Raw genomic sequence first — 15,882 nt, forward strand, 5'->3', positions numbered from 1 at the left:
TAAGAGAATAGTATAAAGGACTCCCCCAATATATCTAACATTTAGATTGAAAAATTACCAAGATTTTTTGTTGCTTCACTCATGCTTTTTTAAAAATGCATTTATTTTCCTTTTGTGGCTCAAATTAGAAAAATTTGGCCCTGGCTGGTGTGGCTCAGTGGATTGAGTGGTGGTCTGCGAACCAGTCACTGGTTCAATCCCCAGTCAGGGCACATGCCTCATTTGTGGGCCAGGCCTCCAGCGGGGGTGGGGGCGGTGTGTGAGAGGCAACCACACATTGATGTTTCTCTCCCTCTCTTTCTACCCCCCTTCCCCTCTCTCTAAAAGTAAATTTAAAAAATTCTTTAAAAGAAAAATTTGTCCCCTTTGATCCCAGGAGTACAGTATTGGATATATTATAATCCTTAGTTAATTGCATTTATCACTATTCATTGCATAGTCCTTCTTAATTTAGTCCTTCAGGTTTAAAATTATCTTTAATAGTGAAATAAACACCTAGGGACCTATCACCCAAAACAAAAAGCAAAGTCCTGCTTCGAAACTAACCTGCATCTAACCATCTCCCCAGTTCCATCCCCTGCCCCCGCCCCTGCCCCCTGAAGTGATTGTTATTCTGAATCCTGCATTCACTAATACCTTCTTTCCTTCTTATAGGGCAAACCCAATAGTGTTAAGACTGTTGATAACTGATTGTCAAAGTGATAAATAACTCACATACTCTGGCCTCATTGAGTTGATCTACATGATTTGCTAAAAACTATATATTTCTGTTTTTGTTATTTAAAATTTTATAGCAAGTGTATTGTGTTAAGTGTATTTTATTAAGTGTATTGTGTTAAGTGTAACTTTTTGGAACTTAATTTTTTCACTTTTTTATTATATTACTAATATAATGTATGTTGCTGGAGTTCTTTCGTATTAACTGCATTATAATAATTCTCTGTGTAACTATACCGGTTTGTTTATTCCCTTAACTGTTGATATGAATTTGAGTTGTCTCCTACTGCAGTATTTTAAAGCAAATTCCAAATATTATGTTATATCAATCCTACATACGTTTCTAAAGAATATTGATATTGTCTTACATAATTACAGTACCATTGTCATTTTAATAAAATTGATGACAGTTTCTTAATATCAGTCAGTTTAAATTTCCTCACTTTAAAATGTTGTGTTTTGTTTCACATGTGCTGTGTTTGAAATAACTTCAAAAAGGTCCTCATTTAACATAACATTTGGTTTTATATCTCCTGGGTCTCTTAATCTAAAGCACTTCCCTGTGCCCAACTTTTTTCTTTCACATGCTGTTGACTTGTTGAAGAATTGTAATGTGTCCTCCTATGGAATGTCCCACATTCAGGATTTGTCTGGTTCCTTCCTCTTGGTGTTAATTTGCTCTGAAGCCTTGATTAAATTCATTTTCAACTACTTTTGGCCAGCATACTTCATAATTATGTTCTGAGTACTTCATATTTTATCACATCAAAGGCTCATGATGTCTGTCCTACCTTTACAAATGCTAAGATTGATCAGTTCCGGTGGTAACATTGTAAAGTTCCCTTTTAACCTCTCAGTCATTGATGATCCTTCCAGAATGAGTTATCTGTTTGGAGGTTATAATATAGTGATTTCTAATTCTGTTATTTTTTCGATGTTTTTTTTAACTAGAATTATTCTGTGAAGAATTTTCCCTCATTAACTAAAGTTATTTGTATTTGAATACCTTGAAATATAGTTAGAGCAGGAATAAATGCTTAATTATTCCTCAGTTCTAATTTTCAGTCAGGAATTAGTGTCCAGTTACCTTCAGTGGTGATTCATAAGTTTTAGACTTTTGGGGGAGGGGTGTGACTGTCTCATTTTAAGCATCCATTTGAATGCATGGGTCTTCATATATTCAGTTTGTTTCAGTTGTAGTTATCATTCATTTTGCTTATGTTAACCAATGGAGCCCCTCATGTTGGCTTTTGAGTCCTTTTGCCATGGCATCAGTAGTCTTAGATAGCTTCCTTGCTTTTGGCAGAATAAGATGTTTGAGGCTTATGTTACACATTTTCTACCCCAGACCTGGAATTAGTCATTCCTCCAAGAAGCCCTGATTTCTTTTAGTGGTGAATGATATTTTAAGACTACAATCTGGGCTTCAGAGTACTTATTGCTTTTGGGCTCTCACTGCCTGTAGGTTTTGTTGGTGGGTAGTATTAGAAAATACCTATTTTTAAAAGAAAAAGATCATTGATTCATATTGACATTTTAAATTCAGATTGAGGATTGCATACTAGGTTTCTTTGTTTTTATATTTGTATCTCTTTTCCCTTATACTGAAAGCCTTAGTTCCTAACAACAGTAACTTGATTATATATGTTTTATCCTGATACAGATGTTCTTTGTTAATATCACCTCAATGTGCATTAAATTAGTAATATGAAATGATTTTATAGGTCATAGTTATATCATAATACCGATATTATTGCTGATAATAAGACTACTTAGTGGCAGTTAGGATTTTTGTAGTTCTTCATCTTTATATTTCCACGAAGAATGTATAGTCATAATACGTGTTCCAGAGTCACTTGAAATAATTGTAGTTATGCTAACAACTCGATATACAGTTAGGCTTTATTTGTTTCAGTTTTTTCTAATTTTAATTTTTTAAAAATGTAAAACATTTACATGATTCCAAAGTCAAACTATGTAACTATGTATTCAGAGAACTTTCACCCCTTTCCTCTGTAGGTATCCAGGTCCTTCCCTTATGGGTGGCATTCTGGTTATTCTTCCAGTGTTTTCCTTTTTTCAAATAAAAGCAGAAAATATGTCCACAAATTCATATTTCTTTCCCCTTCTTACACAAAAACTAGCATACTCTAAATACTGTTATGTGTCCTTTTTTTTTTACATTTAATTTTGAGATCATTACATAAGTGGATATAGTGATTTCCTCAGTTCTTGTTATGGTATGAGATACTTCATTGTGTGTGTATCATCTTTTATTCAACCAGTGCCCTATTGATAGACATTTTGTTTGTTTCTGTCTTTTGCCAGTATAATTAATGCTGCAATGAATAGCTCTGTAACTAAGTTATTAAGTGTTTTTGACAGTGTATTTTGGATAGGTTTCTGGACATGGGATTGCTAAAGAGTAAATGCATGTGTAATATTTCTAGGTATTGTCAGATTCCTTTTCCTCACTGTGTACCATTTTGCATTCCCATTGCCTCTACACCTGAGTGTATTGTGAGACTTGGAATTTTGCCAATCTGATAGTTGAGAAGTGGTTTCTCCGTGTAGTTTTAGTTTGCATTTCTCTTAGTTTGAATTGTGAGCCTATTTCCATATGTATAAAGACTTAGGCCATTTTTAATTTCTTTTGTGACTGTTCATATAATTTCTCATTTTTCCATCAAATTATTGGATTTTTTCCCTCAAAATAGATTTAGGAGCTTATTATATTAGAGATAGTCTTTGTGATTTAGTGTCGACCACTTTTAATTTAGGTGATTGATTTAGAGTATCCTATTGGTGACTGTGAAATGCAGAGGGGGATTTAAGTTTCTGAACTGCCATAGGAAGACCTAGGCTTTCAGTAATGGGTAGTGTTCATTTTGATACACTTTTAGGAACTATTTTCTTAGTGATACTATTAAATTGTTCTTAAAATTAACAATCATTTAGGTATTACCTTTTAATTAGGAGACATAGAATTCAGGTAAAGAATCCTGTTTAAATCTGTTTCTAATACTGTTTGGATGCTTGTTGAAAAGTAAGAATATAAATTTCAGATTTTGAGGGATTATTTAAAAAAATAATTTCTGCAGAATCTAGTACACTGTAAGTTTTGTTGAGATAGTTATTATCGCTTTATTATTCTTCATCTGTGGGGTATTTGAAAAATTGTCTGCTTTGTACTGTAAACTAAAATGATAAAAGTCTGAGTTAATAGCCTGGGAGGCTTAAAAAATAATTCATGGCATGTTGATGATAAATTTCTTTTCATACATTGCATTATTCATACATGAGCAGCTTTTTAAAGTCATACAGTCCTAAAACAATAAAATGGTTTTTTTGCTGACAATTAGTTATTTTTTATGTAATTTCCAATTTAAAAATCAGGTATTCTATTTTTCTAGAAGAACCTAACAAGACATGTGACAGCAGTAACACTAGTGCTACCACTACCTCCATTCAGCCTAATCTGGAAAACAGTAACAGCAGCAGTGAACTAAATTCTTCCCAGAGTGAATCTGCTAAGGCAGCTGATGATCCTGAAAATGGAGAAAGAGAGTCTCTTACACCTGTCTCTATTCAAGAAGAGATAGGTAAGAATATACTTCATACATTAAAGCAAGCTTTTGCTTTTTTTTTTAATTTTTAATTTTTTTAAATGAAGGTTTGATGGGAGTGGGAAGATTTAGATTTTCTTTTCCTTTTTTTTCTTTTTTCTTTTTAAATATAAGTAGCACTTACATTCATTATTTTTGTTTTCAAAAATGCAAAAAATCCATCTTTTTCACACCCTTCTCCCCAAAGGTAACCCCCATCAACAGTGGTGTGTAACATTTTTATCTTTCTCCATGCAGTTTCATTAATGTATGTATGTTTACAAAAAGTTTTTAAAAGAAATTTAAACAGGATCATTTTGCATGTATTGTTCTACATCTTGTTTTTATTCACTCAGTAATAGATGTAGTGGATCTTTTCACGGTATAAATTGAATTCATTCTTTTTTAACTGCTGCATGGTATTCCACAGTATGGACGAACAATATTCATTTACTATTTCTTCAGTAATGGACATTTAGACCATTAACAGTTTTTTATTATTATATATAGTGATGATTTTTAGCATCCTCAACATTATCTTTGTGTACTTATGCAAGTATGTTTGGCAGTATAGAAACAATAAGTAGAATTGCTGGGTCAAATGGTTAGGCTCATTTTAAAGTAGTGACGGCTACTGCTTCATTGTACATTAAAAATGATTTATGCCAATAATTTACATACATATTTATCTCTTCATACTCTGACCTAAAGTCAGCCTCATCAGTCTCTTACATTTTTGCCAATGGTAAAGTATTTCATTTTAAAATTTGTAGATCCCTGCTTACTAATTCATATGTTTGTTCAACTTTCTGTGAATTGCTTCTTCATATAATTTGCTAAATTTTTTCTTACTGTGTTTGGATACTTTTCCTTAATGAGTTTTAAGAATGCTTTATGAAGTATCATGGCTGCTAATCTTTGATTTTACATATATAGTTATGTGGTCATTGCTTATTTTTAACTCTGTTATCTTGTACAGAAATTTTTATACATTTATATAGTTAAATTTATCAGTGTTATTCTTTAGGGTTTCTCTGGATTTTTGTGTCTTACTAAGGAAGATCATCCCTATCCCAACGTTGTTCATAGACTTTACAGTAATTTTGCATAATACTTCCATAACTTTGTTTTTAATCCTTCTGGAGTATAATTTCCTGTATGGTATGAGGAGAAGATCTGTTTTAATTAGCACTGTTTCAATTGCAAGTGACCAGATCATCTGAAACTAACTTTAGTGAGAAGGGAATATAATTACTCACGTAATGGGGAAGTCCAAGCATCAGGGATAACTGGACCCCTAGGTACCAACACTCTTTTTGTCGTCTTCCCTTTCACTCTCACTTTTGGATCTTCGTATGTTTGTATGTTAACTTCACTCTCTCCTAATACAGACAGACTTTTTCCAGGTGGCAGGGAAGGTGGCATTAGCGGTTTGTATTCGTATCTTTTCAAGGCCTGTGACCCAAAGGCAACACCATTACTGCTCCAAAACAAAAGCCCTTGAGGAAGGAATTTGAGTGGCCTATCTTGGACATATTGTTCCCACCCGGTGGCCAGGGCAGGCAAGGTATTAATGATTGATAGCGCCAGGAAAAGTATAGGATTGGAGTGGCGTAAGAATGGTTTCCAAAGAAAAAGGGATGCTGCAAAGATAGAAAACAGTAAATAATCACAATTTCACACTTTGGTAGCTTGGTACAAACATTTTGTATTAAAATTCAAAAATGCTTTTGCCTAACATAATGCAAAGATCTTACCTACAAGTGAAACTGTTTTCAAAAACTTGTTTCCCAAAATTACATCCGGTAATTGTATCTAGAATTTCTATTTCTGTGTTGTCTGTTATTTTTTATTAGGTCTGGAAGTGGCATATCTTGATAATAAAATCCATGAGCCAAATTATGGATTTAACTACTTCTAACACTTCATTATCCTGATAGCAGAGAGCATTCTTTGATAAGTGTATCTGCCATTGGTTTTCTGGGAGGATGGCTGTGGGTGAGAAGAGAGAAGCATATGGGAAGATATCCCTTTTGGAGGCTATTCTGCTTTAGCAGCCTAGTTCTGGCTGGCTGTTGTCAGGGATGGATTGCTGAGGATTGCTGTAGGTTTTGAATAATCATACATTCTAGCTTGACAGGTTTGGAATTTTCCCTGGCAATGGCACTCCCTTATAGATTGCCTGGATTCCCCATCCTAGTACCTAATGTCCAGAAATGTAGTTAACCTCCTCTACTAGCCTTCAGGTGAGTAAAATCTGTCTAGGCTTCTGCCTCCTCATATTAAGGAGCTGCAGAGGCTGGGGTAAAGCAGCTTCATACTCTGCCTCCAGGCAACGCCAGAGTGATCTACTTTATGGCTTTTGGGCAAGGGGTATTAGATAAGGACCTCCACTCCCAGCCTGGTTTTCTTCCAAGTCTTACCCCTAGAGATGAATTTTCTGCCTCCTTTCCCTTATTTGCACTGAACTTAGCAAGTGGCAAAGAATTGACACTCAGGCAATATTGGATTGTTGGCTCTAAATTTACGTGCTTCTTTTTAAAATCTCTGTGTCATCCCCTTTCTGCTTTTTAGGAAGTCCAGCCTAGACCAAACAATGTCTAAAAAGTCTTTATTGTAGGACTTTATAGATGGTCCTAAGATGTGGCCACCATAGTTCCACATCTTGGCATAAATTTTCAGCATGGATAGGTATGGGACCCAAGAGAAAATTGTTGATAGTGCAGCCAGCTGCTTTGCTACCAAACATTGCAGGTTACTAGTTTTCTAGTCTGGGTTGGCAAAGGGTACTCAGTACCCCTGCTATATCTTAATTTAGGAAGTGCCATATTATGGGATCAAAATCTTAAAATACTCTGTTGGATTGTTAAGAATTTACTGATTATAAGTGCCAGAAATTCACCAGACTCACTTAAAACAAAAAAGGAATTTTATTGGCTCATACAATTGGGAAGTTCAGAAGCAATGACAACATCAGGTGCATTATTGGACCCAGTAATAAATGAAATGAGGTTGTCACTGTTCTTCCTCTCATGTTCAACATTCCCTCCCACCACCATGGGCCTAAGATTGTCTCTTATTATTGGAAGTTTTCTCCATAGTGTGGGGTAAAAGTAGCCAACATTTAATTTATGCCCTTCGTGCTCATAACACCCTTCTCCATCTCCAAATTTTCTAAAGCAAGACCATTCCTCCATCTCCAGATTTTCAAAATTATAATAGGATGCTGAATGGTTTGGGCCATATAACCAGTTCTGGGACAGTCACTGAGGCCAACCAGTGATGTGCTCTGTCTGGCTAAGCTGGGTGATGTTGCTCACCCCAAAGGGCAAGACACTTATTTGAAGTCCTTGCAAAATCATATGATTGTAGTAGGGGTAAAGCATATCCCCGACAGAAAGAAGGGGTGTTGAATACATAAAATTGACAAATGTTTACTGAATTGTTTTTTTTTTTTTTCATAATGGATACCCAGTTTTCCCAATCCAGTTTTTTCTCTACTTAAAATTCCTTCTTTATAATATAAAGTATAGTAAGTTTTCTGTTTGGTTTTTCATTTGCCAGTGCCACACTGTCTTAATTTTATAAAGCTTAAAATTTTTAAAACAGAAAAGTGAGATCTGTACAACTATATGACCAAGGGAAATTAGATAGTGATGCAGTCATTTCAGAATGTATAGAAATTTTCAGCCAAAGCAAGATTCATGGGAAAGCAGATATTGCTCCTTGGCAGTTAAATCTGCCACTTTTAAAAATTAAGTTACGATGAAAATGTGAGAGGTCTTTATTTCATTTAAAAAAACTAATTTTGTTGATTTTTATATGTATAATTATTTGCATATACAGATAACTATCTAGAATCTTTAGGAGAAAATTTACTTGGCATTTATATTTATATGCTTTCAACCATTAGGTATTTAAACAGAATTTCAATGGAAATCTTTTTTAAATTAATTATATTCTTTATTTTTTATACAAAAATTCACATTTACTACATAGGGCAAGATTTTATTGTATGCATTTTGAGTTACTGTGTTTGTTACTTGTAAATTTGTAGCAGCCCTTCCTGTTTTCTAGTAGATGAGCTTTGAAACAGATAACGTGGCATTTTTTAATTTCTTGTAAAATAATAAATGACTCATAGTCAAGTTCTGACATGACTTTCTTTTAAGTAAAACCTGTAAGAATTAATACATTTGCTTTGGCTCTTAAAGGACTTTTTCTGTTTACTTCTGGATCTTAGATATGTACCAGATAAGAGTTTTGGATAAAGTGATATTATATATACTTTACTTACTATTAGCACTCAATTTTGGCTTTTCATTTGATAACAGGTGATTTCAAATCAGAAAAGTCTAATGGGGAAATAAGTGAGTCTCCTGGAGGTGGAAGAGGAACATCCAGTTCAACTCGAATTATCACCAGATTACGGAATCCAGACAGCAAACTTAGTCAGCTAAAGAGTCAACAGGTGGCAGCCGCAGCCCACGAAGCAAATAAATTATTTAAGGAGGGTAAAGAGGTGTGTTCTTTCTGTTTAAAAAAAAAGTAAAGTGTAAAATACATATATTTTTTACCATATCTTAGAAATAGGCATGGGAAGTTTGTAGACCTCCTTTTGAACTATATTTTCCCCACTTCCAAGAGTATATTGGCTAACAGGAACCAAAGTGTGTGGTTTATATTATGATTACTTACAGTTGTGTACCTGAATTTTATCTGTGCATAGAAATGCTATAAATGAGTGATATGTTTTCTTACTTTGTAGTTAGTTTTATTGTATGTAATTCTAAAGAGAGAGAGGTTTTTTTCACATATGGTCATGAGTAGGCTATTTGTGGGCATTATTAAAGAGCTGTAGATGATTTAGTGCTCAGATCCATATGGAGTCATTTTAGGTGAACCTGCAGCTAAAGGTAGGCTCACCCTTTCAGGGCAGAGTGCAGTGCATAGAACAGCACAGCGACCCAGCTGTGGTTATGAATAAAAAGATTACAGCTAGAATTCAGTGTTTCTCCCCCACCAACTAGCCATACTGACAGAAAAATGTCCACAACTTTTGTCTCCCAGTTGAGAATTATTTGTAGGATAGATAAGTGAGAATATACATTGTTCTTTTCTTAACATCATATGGATTGCTTTAAAGCTGTGGCTTTCAAACTTTTTTACTTTGACCCTTGGTAAGACATTTTTCATAGCAACCCAGGACACACACAGTTTCCTGGAATAGTATTTTACCTTACTATATGGGAAGCATTGTCTTATTTTCTCTCCTATTGTATTGTATTTAATTTTTTAAAAAAGTTGAATAAGTCCCACTGTTGATTTCATAGTCCACTAGAAGATTGGGATCAACTCTTTGAAAATACTATTTTAGATTATCCTTGAGCTCTTATACTGGAGCTAAAATTGGTAAAAGGAGCAGAAGAAAAGGTATTTTTAGGAATATATTTTTGGGGGAATAGTACATGTAATGACCTAACCTTTTTCCCTGACCTGTATGCTGTAGGCTTGAAATAATGATTGGTGAGTGATTTACACATGTAGTTTTGTGTGTCTGAAATACATGAAAGTACTTAATGTCTGACATATAATAGGCACTTAATAGAGGTTATTTTTATTTCTTTTTGCAGGCATATCTTGGTTATTTAAACAATTAGTTTTAGTTGTTAAATTTTGGAAGTTCAGTCATAAGATGTATCTTAACTGATTTAGAATGATAAATTACAAATTATTGAAAGACAATTGATCAAATTTGCATATTTGATATGAACAATAGTCTTTTTTTTTCCCCCCACCCCTTGGTCAGGTACTGGTAGTTAACTCTCAAGGAGAAATTTCACGGTTGAGCACCAAAAAGGAAGTAGTCATGAAAGGAAATATCAACAATTATTTTAAGTTGGGTCAAGAAGGGAAGTATCGTGTCTACCACAATCAATACTCCACCAATTCATTTGCTTTGAATAAGCACCAGCACAGAGAAGATCATGATAAGAGAAGGCATCTTGCACATAAATTCTGTCTGACTCCAGCAGGAGAGTTCAAATGGAATGGTTCTGTCCATGGGTCCAAAGTTCTTACAATATCTACTTTGAGACTGACTATTACTCAACTGGAAAATAATATCCCTTCATCTTTTCTTCATCCCAATTGGGCTTCACACAGGTAAAGGAAACTAAGGTTCATTTATTGCTTTGAATGTAACAAATTTACGAAATGGTTATTGCAGGTAAGTACTTTAAGTGGTTGTTACCAATGAAATAAGTGAAGTCAGTGTAGTCAGCAAAACATGGAGTACATTAGGGATGTGAATGTACTTCTAAGTTATTGAACCAACACTAACATTTGGAGATTTCTGGAAAGCTGACTATTCCTGGAATCAAGTGGAGACCAAACAAAGCAATAGAACACTGTGGAAATTTTAAGAAGTTGGAGGACTAATCAACCTTTGGGATTCATTCTAATGGTTAAAATTTATGGTTCTGTCAGGTAGAAGATTCTAGTAGCAGTATATTTATACCCGCTTAGCTTAGAAACATATGCCCTATAAAATGGGGACATCATAAATTACAACTCTTGTGCTTGTAACTTAGGATCAGTGAAGTGAAATTTTTTTTTTCCTTCTGAATTATAGGGCAAATTGGATCAAGGCAGTTCAGATGTGTAGCAAACCCAGAGAATTTGCACTGGCTTTAGCTATTTTGGAGTGTGCAGTTAAACCAGTTGTGATGCTGCCGATATGGCGGGAGTCTTTAGGACATACCAGGTAAGTGAATCTTGAGCCTTGTGAATGGTGTATTAGGCTCCTTTTTGGAAGTTTAGTCTATTGAGATTGAAAGTTAATGCGTTTTTAAAAGGCCATATTAAAGACTTAATTTTTCTTGGCCTCATTTCCTCCTGTATAAGATGTAAACATGAGTGAATATTAGTTCTAATTTATGATATAGGATTGTAATGAAGATCAAAGTTGATCAAGTATATTAAAATTAATATTTTTACAGTAAAAAGCATTTTAGTGAATAGAAAGAGCACTCATATTTTTTAATATTATTCTAGAATGTTTCAGGTACTGTACTAGGCATCTCATTTTTTTAGAGTTGAGTGTCTAGCCAAAAATTACGTATTTCCTATGTAGAGCAAGAACTGTGTAACTTCAGCAGATGGTTAAAAAAAATAGATGAATTTTGTGCCCTGAATCTACTTTTTAGATCTAGGGGTTTGGTTTTTGAAACTTTAATTAATTTTTAAGAAGTTAGTACTACAAAACTAATACAAACTTACAGTAAAAATGTAAATCATTACTCAGTGTGAAAAGTAAGAATCGTTCTACTTACAGGGCCCACGTCAAAGGTATAGCTGCCATTTTTAAATTATGAATATAGCTTTGGGTTGCTTTCAACATCTGTGTTCTATTTTATAGTGAAAAGGTTTTTTTTAAGAAAAGTTAATTTATATCTACTAAACATTATTCATCTGCTAAGGATCGCTCTCAGTTTTCTTTGGTGTTTCCCCATATCAATCTTAAGGATACTTCTTTTTCTTTGTTTTCTTCCTCCTATTTTGAATGTAACTGCTGCTACCAGTAGAGGCATCCGCAAATGGAAGGGACTTAATTCTGCCTAGGATAACAAAATTGGGGTTAACCTAAGGTGTTACAGACTGCACCCCTGGAGAAGAGACCTAAATGGGTGGCATACCTTTATTTTACTCCTGTGGCTTTCATTTATCAGGGTAAAGGAGAGAATCAGAAGCAATTGTGAGACAATACTCTGTATTTCTCAGGGTGGGGGTGAGGGATAAGGGACTAAATGGTAATGGGAAAAGATACTAAAAAATCATAAAAAATAAATAAAATATTTTACATTTGACTTTTCAAAAAAAAATACTCTATTTCTGTTCCTTCTTGCGTTTAACTCCAAACTTGCACCAAACTGTTCTGTCCCAACATTTCCCTATTCAGTGGTCATCCTGAAACTTATGGACCAGGCAGCCACATCTCTGATGACAGAGATAAACATTCTGAGAAGCAAAGCTAATCCTAACATTGCTAAATAAAATTCTCGATGTTCAAATGTAACTTAAAATGACTAAATTCATACCTTTTTATAAGTTTGTTTCTGAATATTAAACATTGTAATGAAGATTGAATTCAATTAAAAAATAAAATCAGTCTATCTCTGGCTGGTGTGTCTCGTTTGGAGCATCATCCCATACACCAAAAGGTTGCAGGTTTGATTCCTGGTTGGGACACATACCTAGATTGTAGGCTCGATCCTCTGTCGGATTGAGTACAGAAGGCAACTAATTGATGTTTCTCACATCTTCCTCCCTCCCTCCCTCCCACTCTAACAGCAATGAAAAAATGTTCTCAGGTGAGGATAAAAAAAATATTTTTTTCAAATCAATGTATTTTTTTCTTATTGTCTGTCATTTTGACTAGTCTTCCAAGTAGGTTACTTAGAGTTACAAAATTATATCATGAATTGTATTAATGTGACATATGTGGTAAAATACATGAAAGAACTTTGCCCTATGATGGATAACAAAATTGGGGTTAACCTAAGGTGCTGCACACTGCACCCTGGAGAGGAGACCTAAATGGGTGGCATACCTTTATCCTCATCATATTTTCTAATATGATGAGGTGCAATAAAATAGGTAATAGTTTTTTTTTTAAAATTATAAACCATGATTCAAGGAAATTAGAAGTTAATTGGACTTCCGTTTCTGGCAAAATTATGGTCAAATACCTCTAGGTGACAAACTTCTAAGAAAACATCTAGAAAAAACTACTAAGAAAATACCTAGACATTCAACCAAATATTTTATTTATAAAATGTTTATTTATTGTGGTATTCAATAATAAAGCATTAAAAGCAATCTAAATATCTAAGAGTTTCAGAACATATTTAAAATAATGGTAAATTAGAAGTTTTTTGAGAAAGTTTTAGGGTTTTTTTTTTAATTTTTAATTTTCACCTGAGGACATGCTTACTGATTTTAAAGGAGAGGGAAAGGGAGGGAGAGAGAGAGGGAGAGAAACATCAATCAGCTGCCTCTTACAAGCACCCAACTGGGACTGAACCTGCAACTTAGGCACATGGCCTGACCAGGAATCAAACCAGTGACCTTTTGGTTTATGGAACAACACTCCAACCGACTGAGCCGCACTAGCCAGGGCAAGAAAATTCTAGTCTTCATTGAAAAACATTAAAGAATTCCTAAAAAAAAATGTAAATATATTTCATGTTTACATATAGGAAGATTCAGTGTCTTGACAGTGTCAGTTTTCCTCATGTTAATATATAAATTAACTTCAATAACATTGATAATTATAGTGGAGCTTTCTGTAGAATTTACAAGATAATTAGAAAATTTATGTGGAAAGGGGCAATAATAGAAAAGATAGGATTAGGTAGGACTTGGCCTGCCAGGTAACAGAACTTACTTGGTAGCTATACTAATAGTGTGTTATAGATGCAAAGATAAACAAATAGACCAGTGGTACAGAGTGAACAGTCCAGAAGGTGACCAACACACATAGGGTCTGTAGCTGTCCACTGGGTGTGCAGGCTCTGGTTTTCCTGGGTGGTGCATGCCATGGTCAGCCCCCACCTGTGTTCTACCTGGGGCCACCCTGCTTGAGCTATAAAGCAACCTGCAGGTGGCTGCTAGCTGGGCTTGGAGGTTCCCAGGCGAGCCACACTGTGAACTGAGGCTGGCTGCTGCTAGTGCTGGGCCTGGAGCCACTTAGCAAGGGGGACGAGGACTGTGGGCTCACTGAGGCCATCTGTTGCTTGTTTGAGAGGATTAAGGAAGTTGTGAAACAGCCAAGACCAGCCATTCATATGGAAGAGCCACTGTTAACAGCTTGGGTGGGCCTGTAAGTTGAGTGGAAAAAGAGCCTCAGGACATCTCCACAGCGGACAAACAGTGTTAGCCAGGTTGTTGGAGTCTCAGGTATGGCATTCGCTTGCTTGCACTGAGGCTCTGTGGAGGGAGAGTTCAGAAAAGGGACAGTGGCCTCTGTGCACCTTTCTGTCTGGAAGAAAGCTGTCCCTCCACTCTTGCCTTGATGCCAGACACTTCATTTCGTCCCTGTATGCCACTGGTGCCCTTCAAGCTGCTGCCCTGGTGCTGGAGCTCAGAAGGAGTGAGTCTGAGTAAGTCTGTGTATGGGCTCTTTAAGAGGATCTGCTTGGGACCTGAGCAGTTTCTTCCACCAACTCAATCCCCATTGGTTTTTGCGGCCAGAAGTTACGGAGATTTATCTTACTGGAACCCCGGGCAGGGAGACCTGGTGTTGGACTGGGACTCCTGACTCCCGAGATAGCCCTCCAGAATTTTTACCCACCACACGTGGGTGTGGGACCAGCCCTTTCCGCATCTCTGCCCCTCTTAGCAGTATGGATGGATCTCCTGCCAGTCTGGATGGATGTGGTTTCTTTAATTCCATAGTTGTCAGATTTCCATTTAACTTGATTTCTGATGGTGCTGAGTGATGGTTATTCTATAGTTTAGTTGTAATTTTGATGTGGTTGTGTTAGGAGCCGAGCCATGTTTACCTACACCTCTATCTTGACTGGAATTTCCCAAAAGATAATTTCTATAATGTTTTGTAGAGGTGAAAATTTGTTAACAACTTCTAAATGCTCATAATCTGGCATGTTTAAATTGTGGTGTAGTTATGTAATGGACTATTAGACAGCAGTGAAAAACAAATTAGAGTAACAAGTGCCAATGAGATTGAATCTTGTAAATATACCACCGAGTGAAAACAGTCCTTTCCCGAAAAATACATAGAGTGATTCCATTTATGTAAAATTTAACATGTATGCTAATACAATGTTATAATATTGTGAAAGGATATGGACATTGGTGGTATAAGTTTAAAGCAGAGAAGGGCTGTATGCATTGAAACTTAAGAAATATACTTCTAAATAAATAACAGATGGTCAAAGACAAATAATAATGAAAACTAGAAAACATTTTGAGTTGAAGGTTCATGAGAATACTACGTATATTGAAATTTTGGGGATGTTACTAAAGAGTACCCAGGGAAAATTGGTAGCCTCCAACATTTATATTAGAAAAGAAAAACTACGAATTAATTAGCTAGACATAAATGTCAAGACATCAACCCAAAGAAAGGAAATATTAATATCAAATATTATATATTTGATGAAATAGAAATAGAAAGCAGACATGCTGTAGATACTGTTATAATTTATAAACCTCTGATGAGATTATCAGGTAGGAATAAAAAGGAGAAAGCACAAATAACCAATATCAAGGATGGAAAATGGGACATACCCACCCATATTTGTGATTCTGTCACTGGAACTAGGGATTTACACCTTCCCAGAGTCCACTAATGTAGTATTCAGGCTTCCTACATCCACAGAGAAAGGGAGCCAATGGACTCCTACTTTTTGGTAGAAGGGTTGGGAGAGGAGGAGCCCCATTGATCTCAATAATTGGATTGAGTAGGAGGCCATAGGCCACACTCTTTTTTTCAGGCAGGAGAAGGATTTCTGTTTTAGTTTAAAGGCTATCACTG

At 35.3% G+C, this 15,882-nt stretch overlaps 1 protein-coding gene across 12 annotated transcripts in view; it reads left to right on the forward strand.

The window, feature by feature from the left end:
* BPTF (bromodomain PHD finger transcription factor) overlaps positions 1 to 15,882 on the forward strand; it is a 124,408-nt gene that overhangs the window by 48,928 nt on the left and 59,598 nt on the right. For 10 of the 12 annotated variants that reach the window (XM_024573445.2, XM_024573447.2, XM_045182534.2 and 7 more), the window contains 4 exons: positions 4,131 to 4,319; positions 8,657 to 8,844; positions 10,132 to 10,487; positions 10,957 to 11,088. In XM_024573445.2, coding sequence (XP_024429213.2) covers positions 4,131 to 4,319; positions 8,657 to 8,844; positions 10,132 to 10,487; positions 10,957 to 11,088 — 865 coding nt within the window. The remainder of the gene's footprint in view (positions 1 to 4,130; positions 4,320 to 8,656; positions 8,845 to 10,131; positions 10,488 to 10,956; positions 11,089 to 15,882) is intronic. The other 2 variants (XM_045182531.2, XM_045182533.2) reach the window with 1 other exon arrangement.

This window comes from Desmodus rotundus, chromosome 9, assembly GCF_022682495.2.
Source record: "Desmodus rotundus isolate HL8 chromosome 9, HLdesRot8A.1, whole genome shotgun sequence".
NCBI classification, from domain to species: Eukaryota; Metazoa; Chordata; class Mammalia; order Chiroptera; family Phyllostomidae; genus Desmodus; species Desmodus rotundus.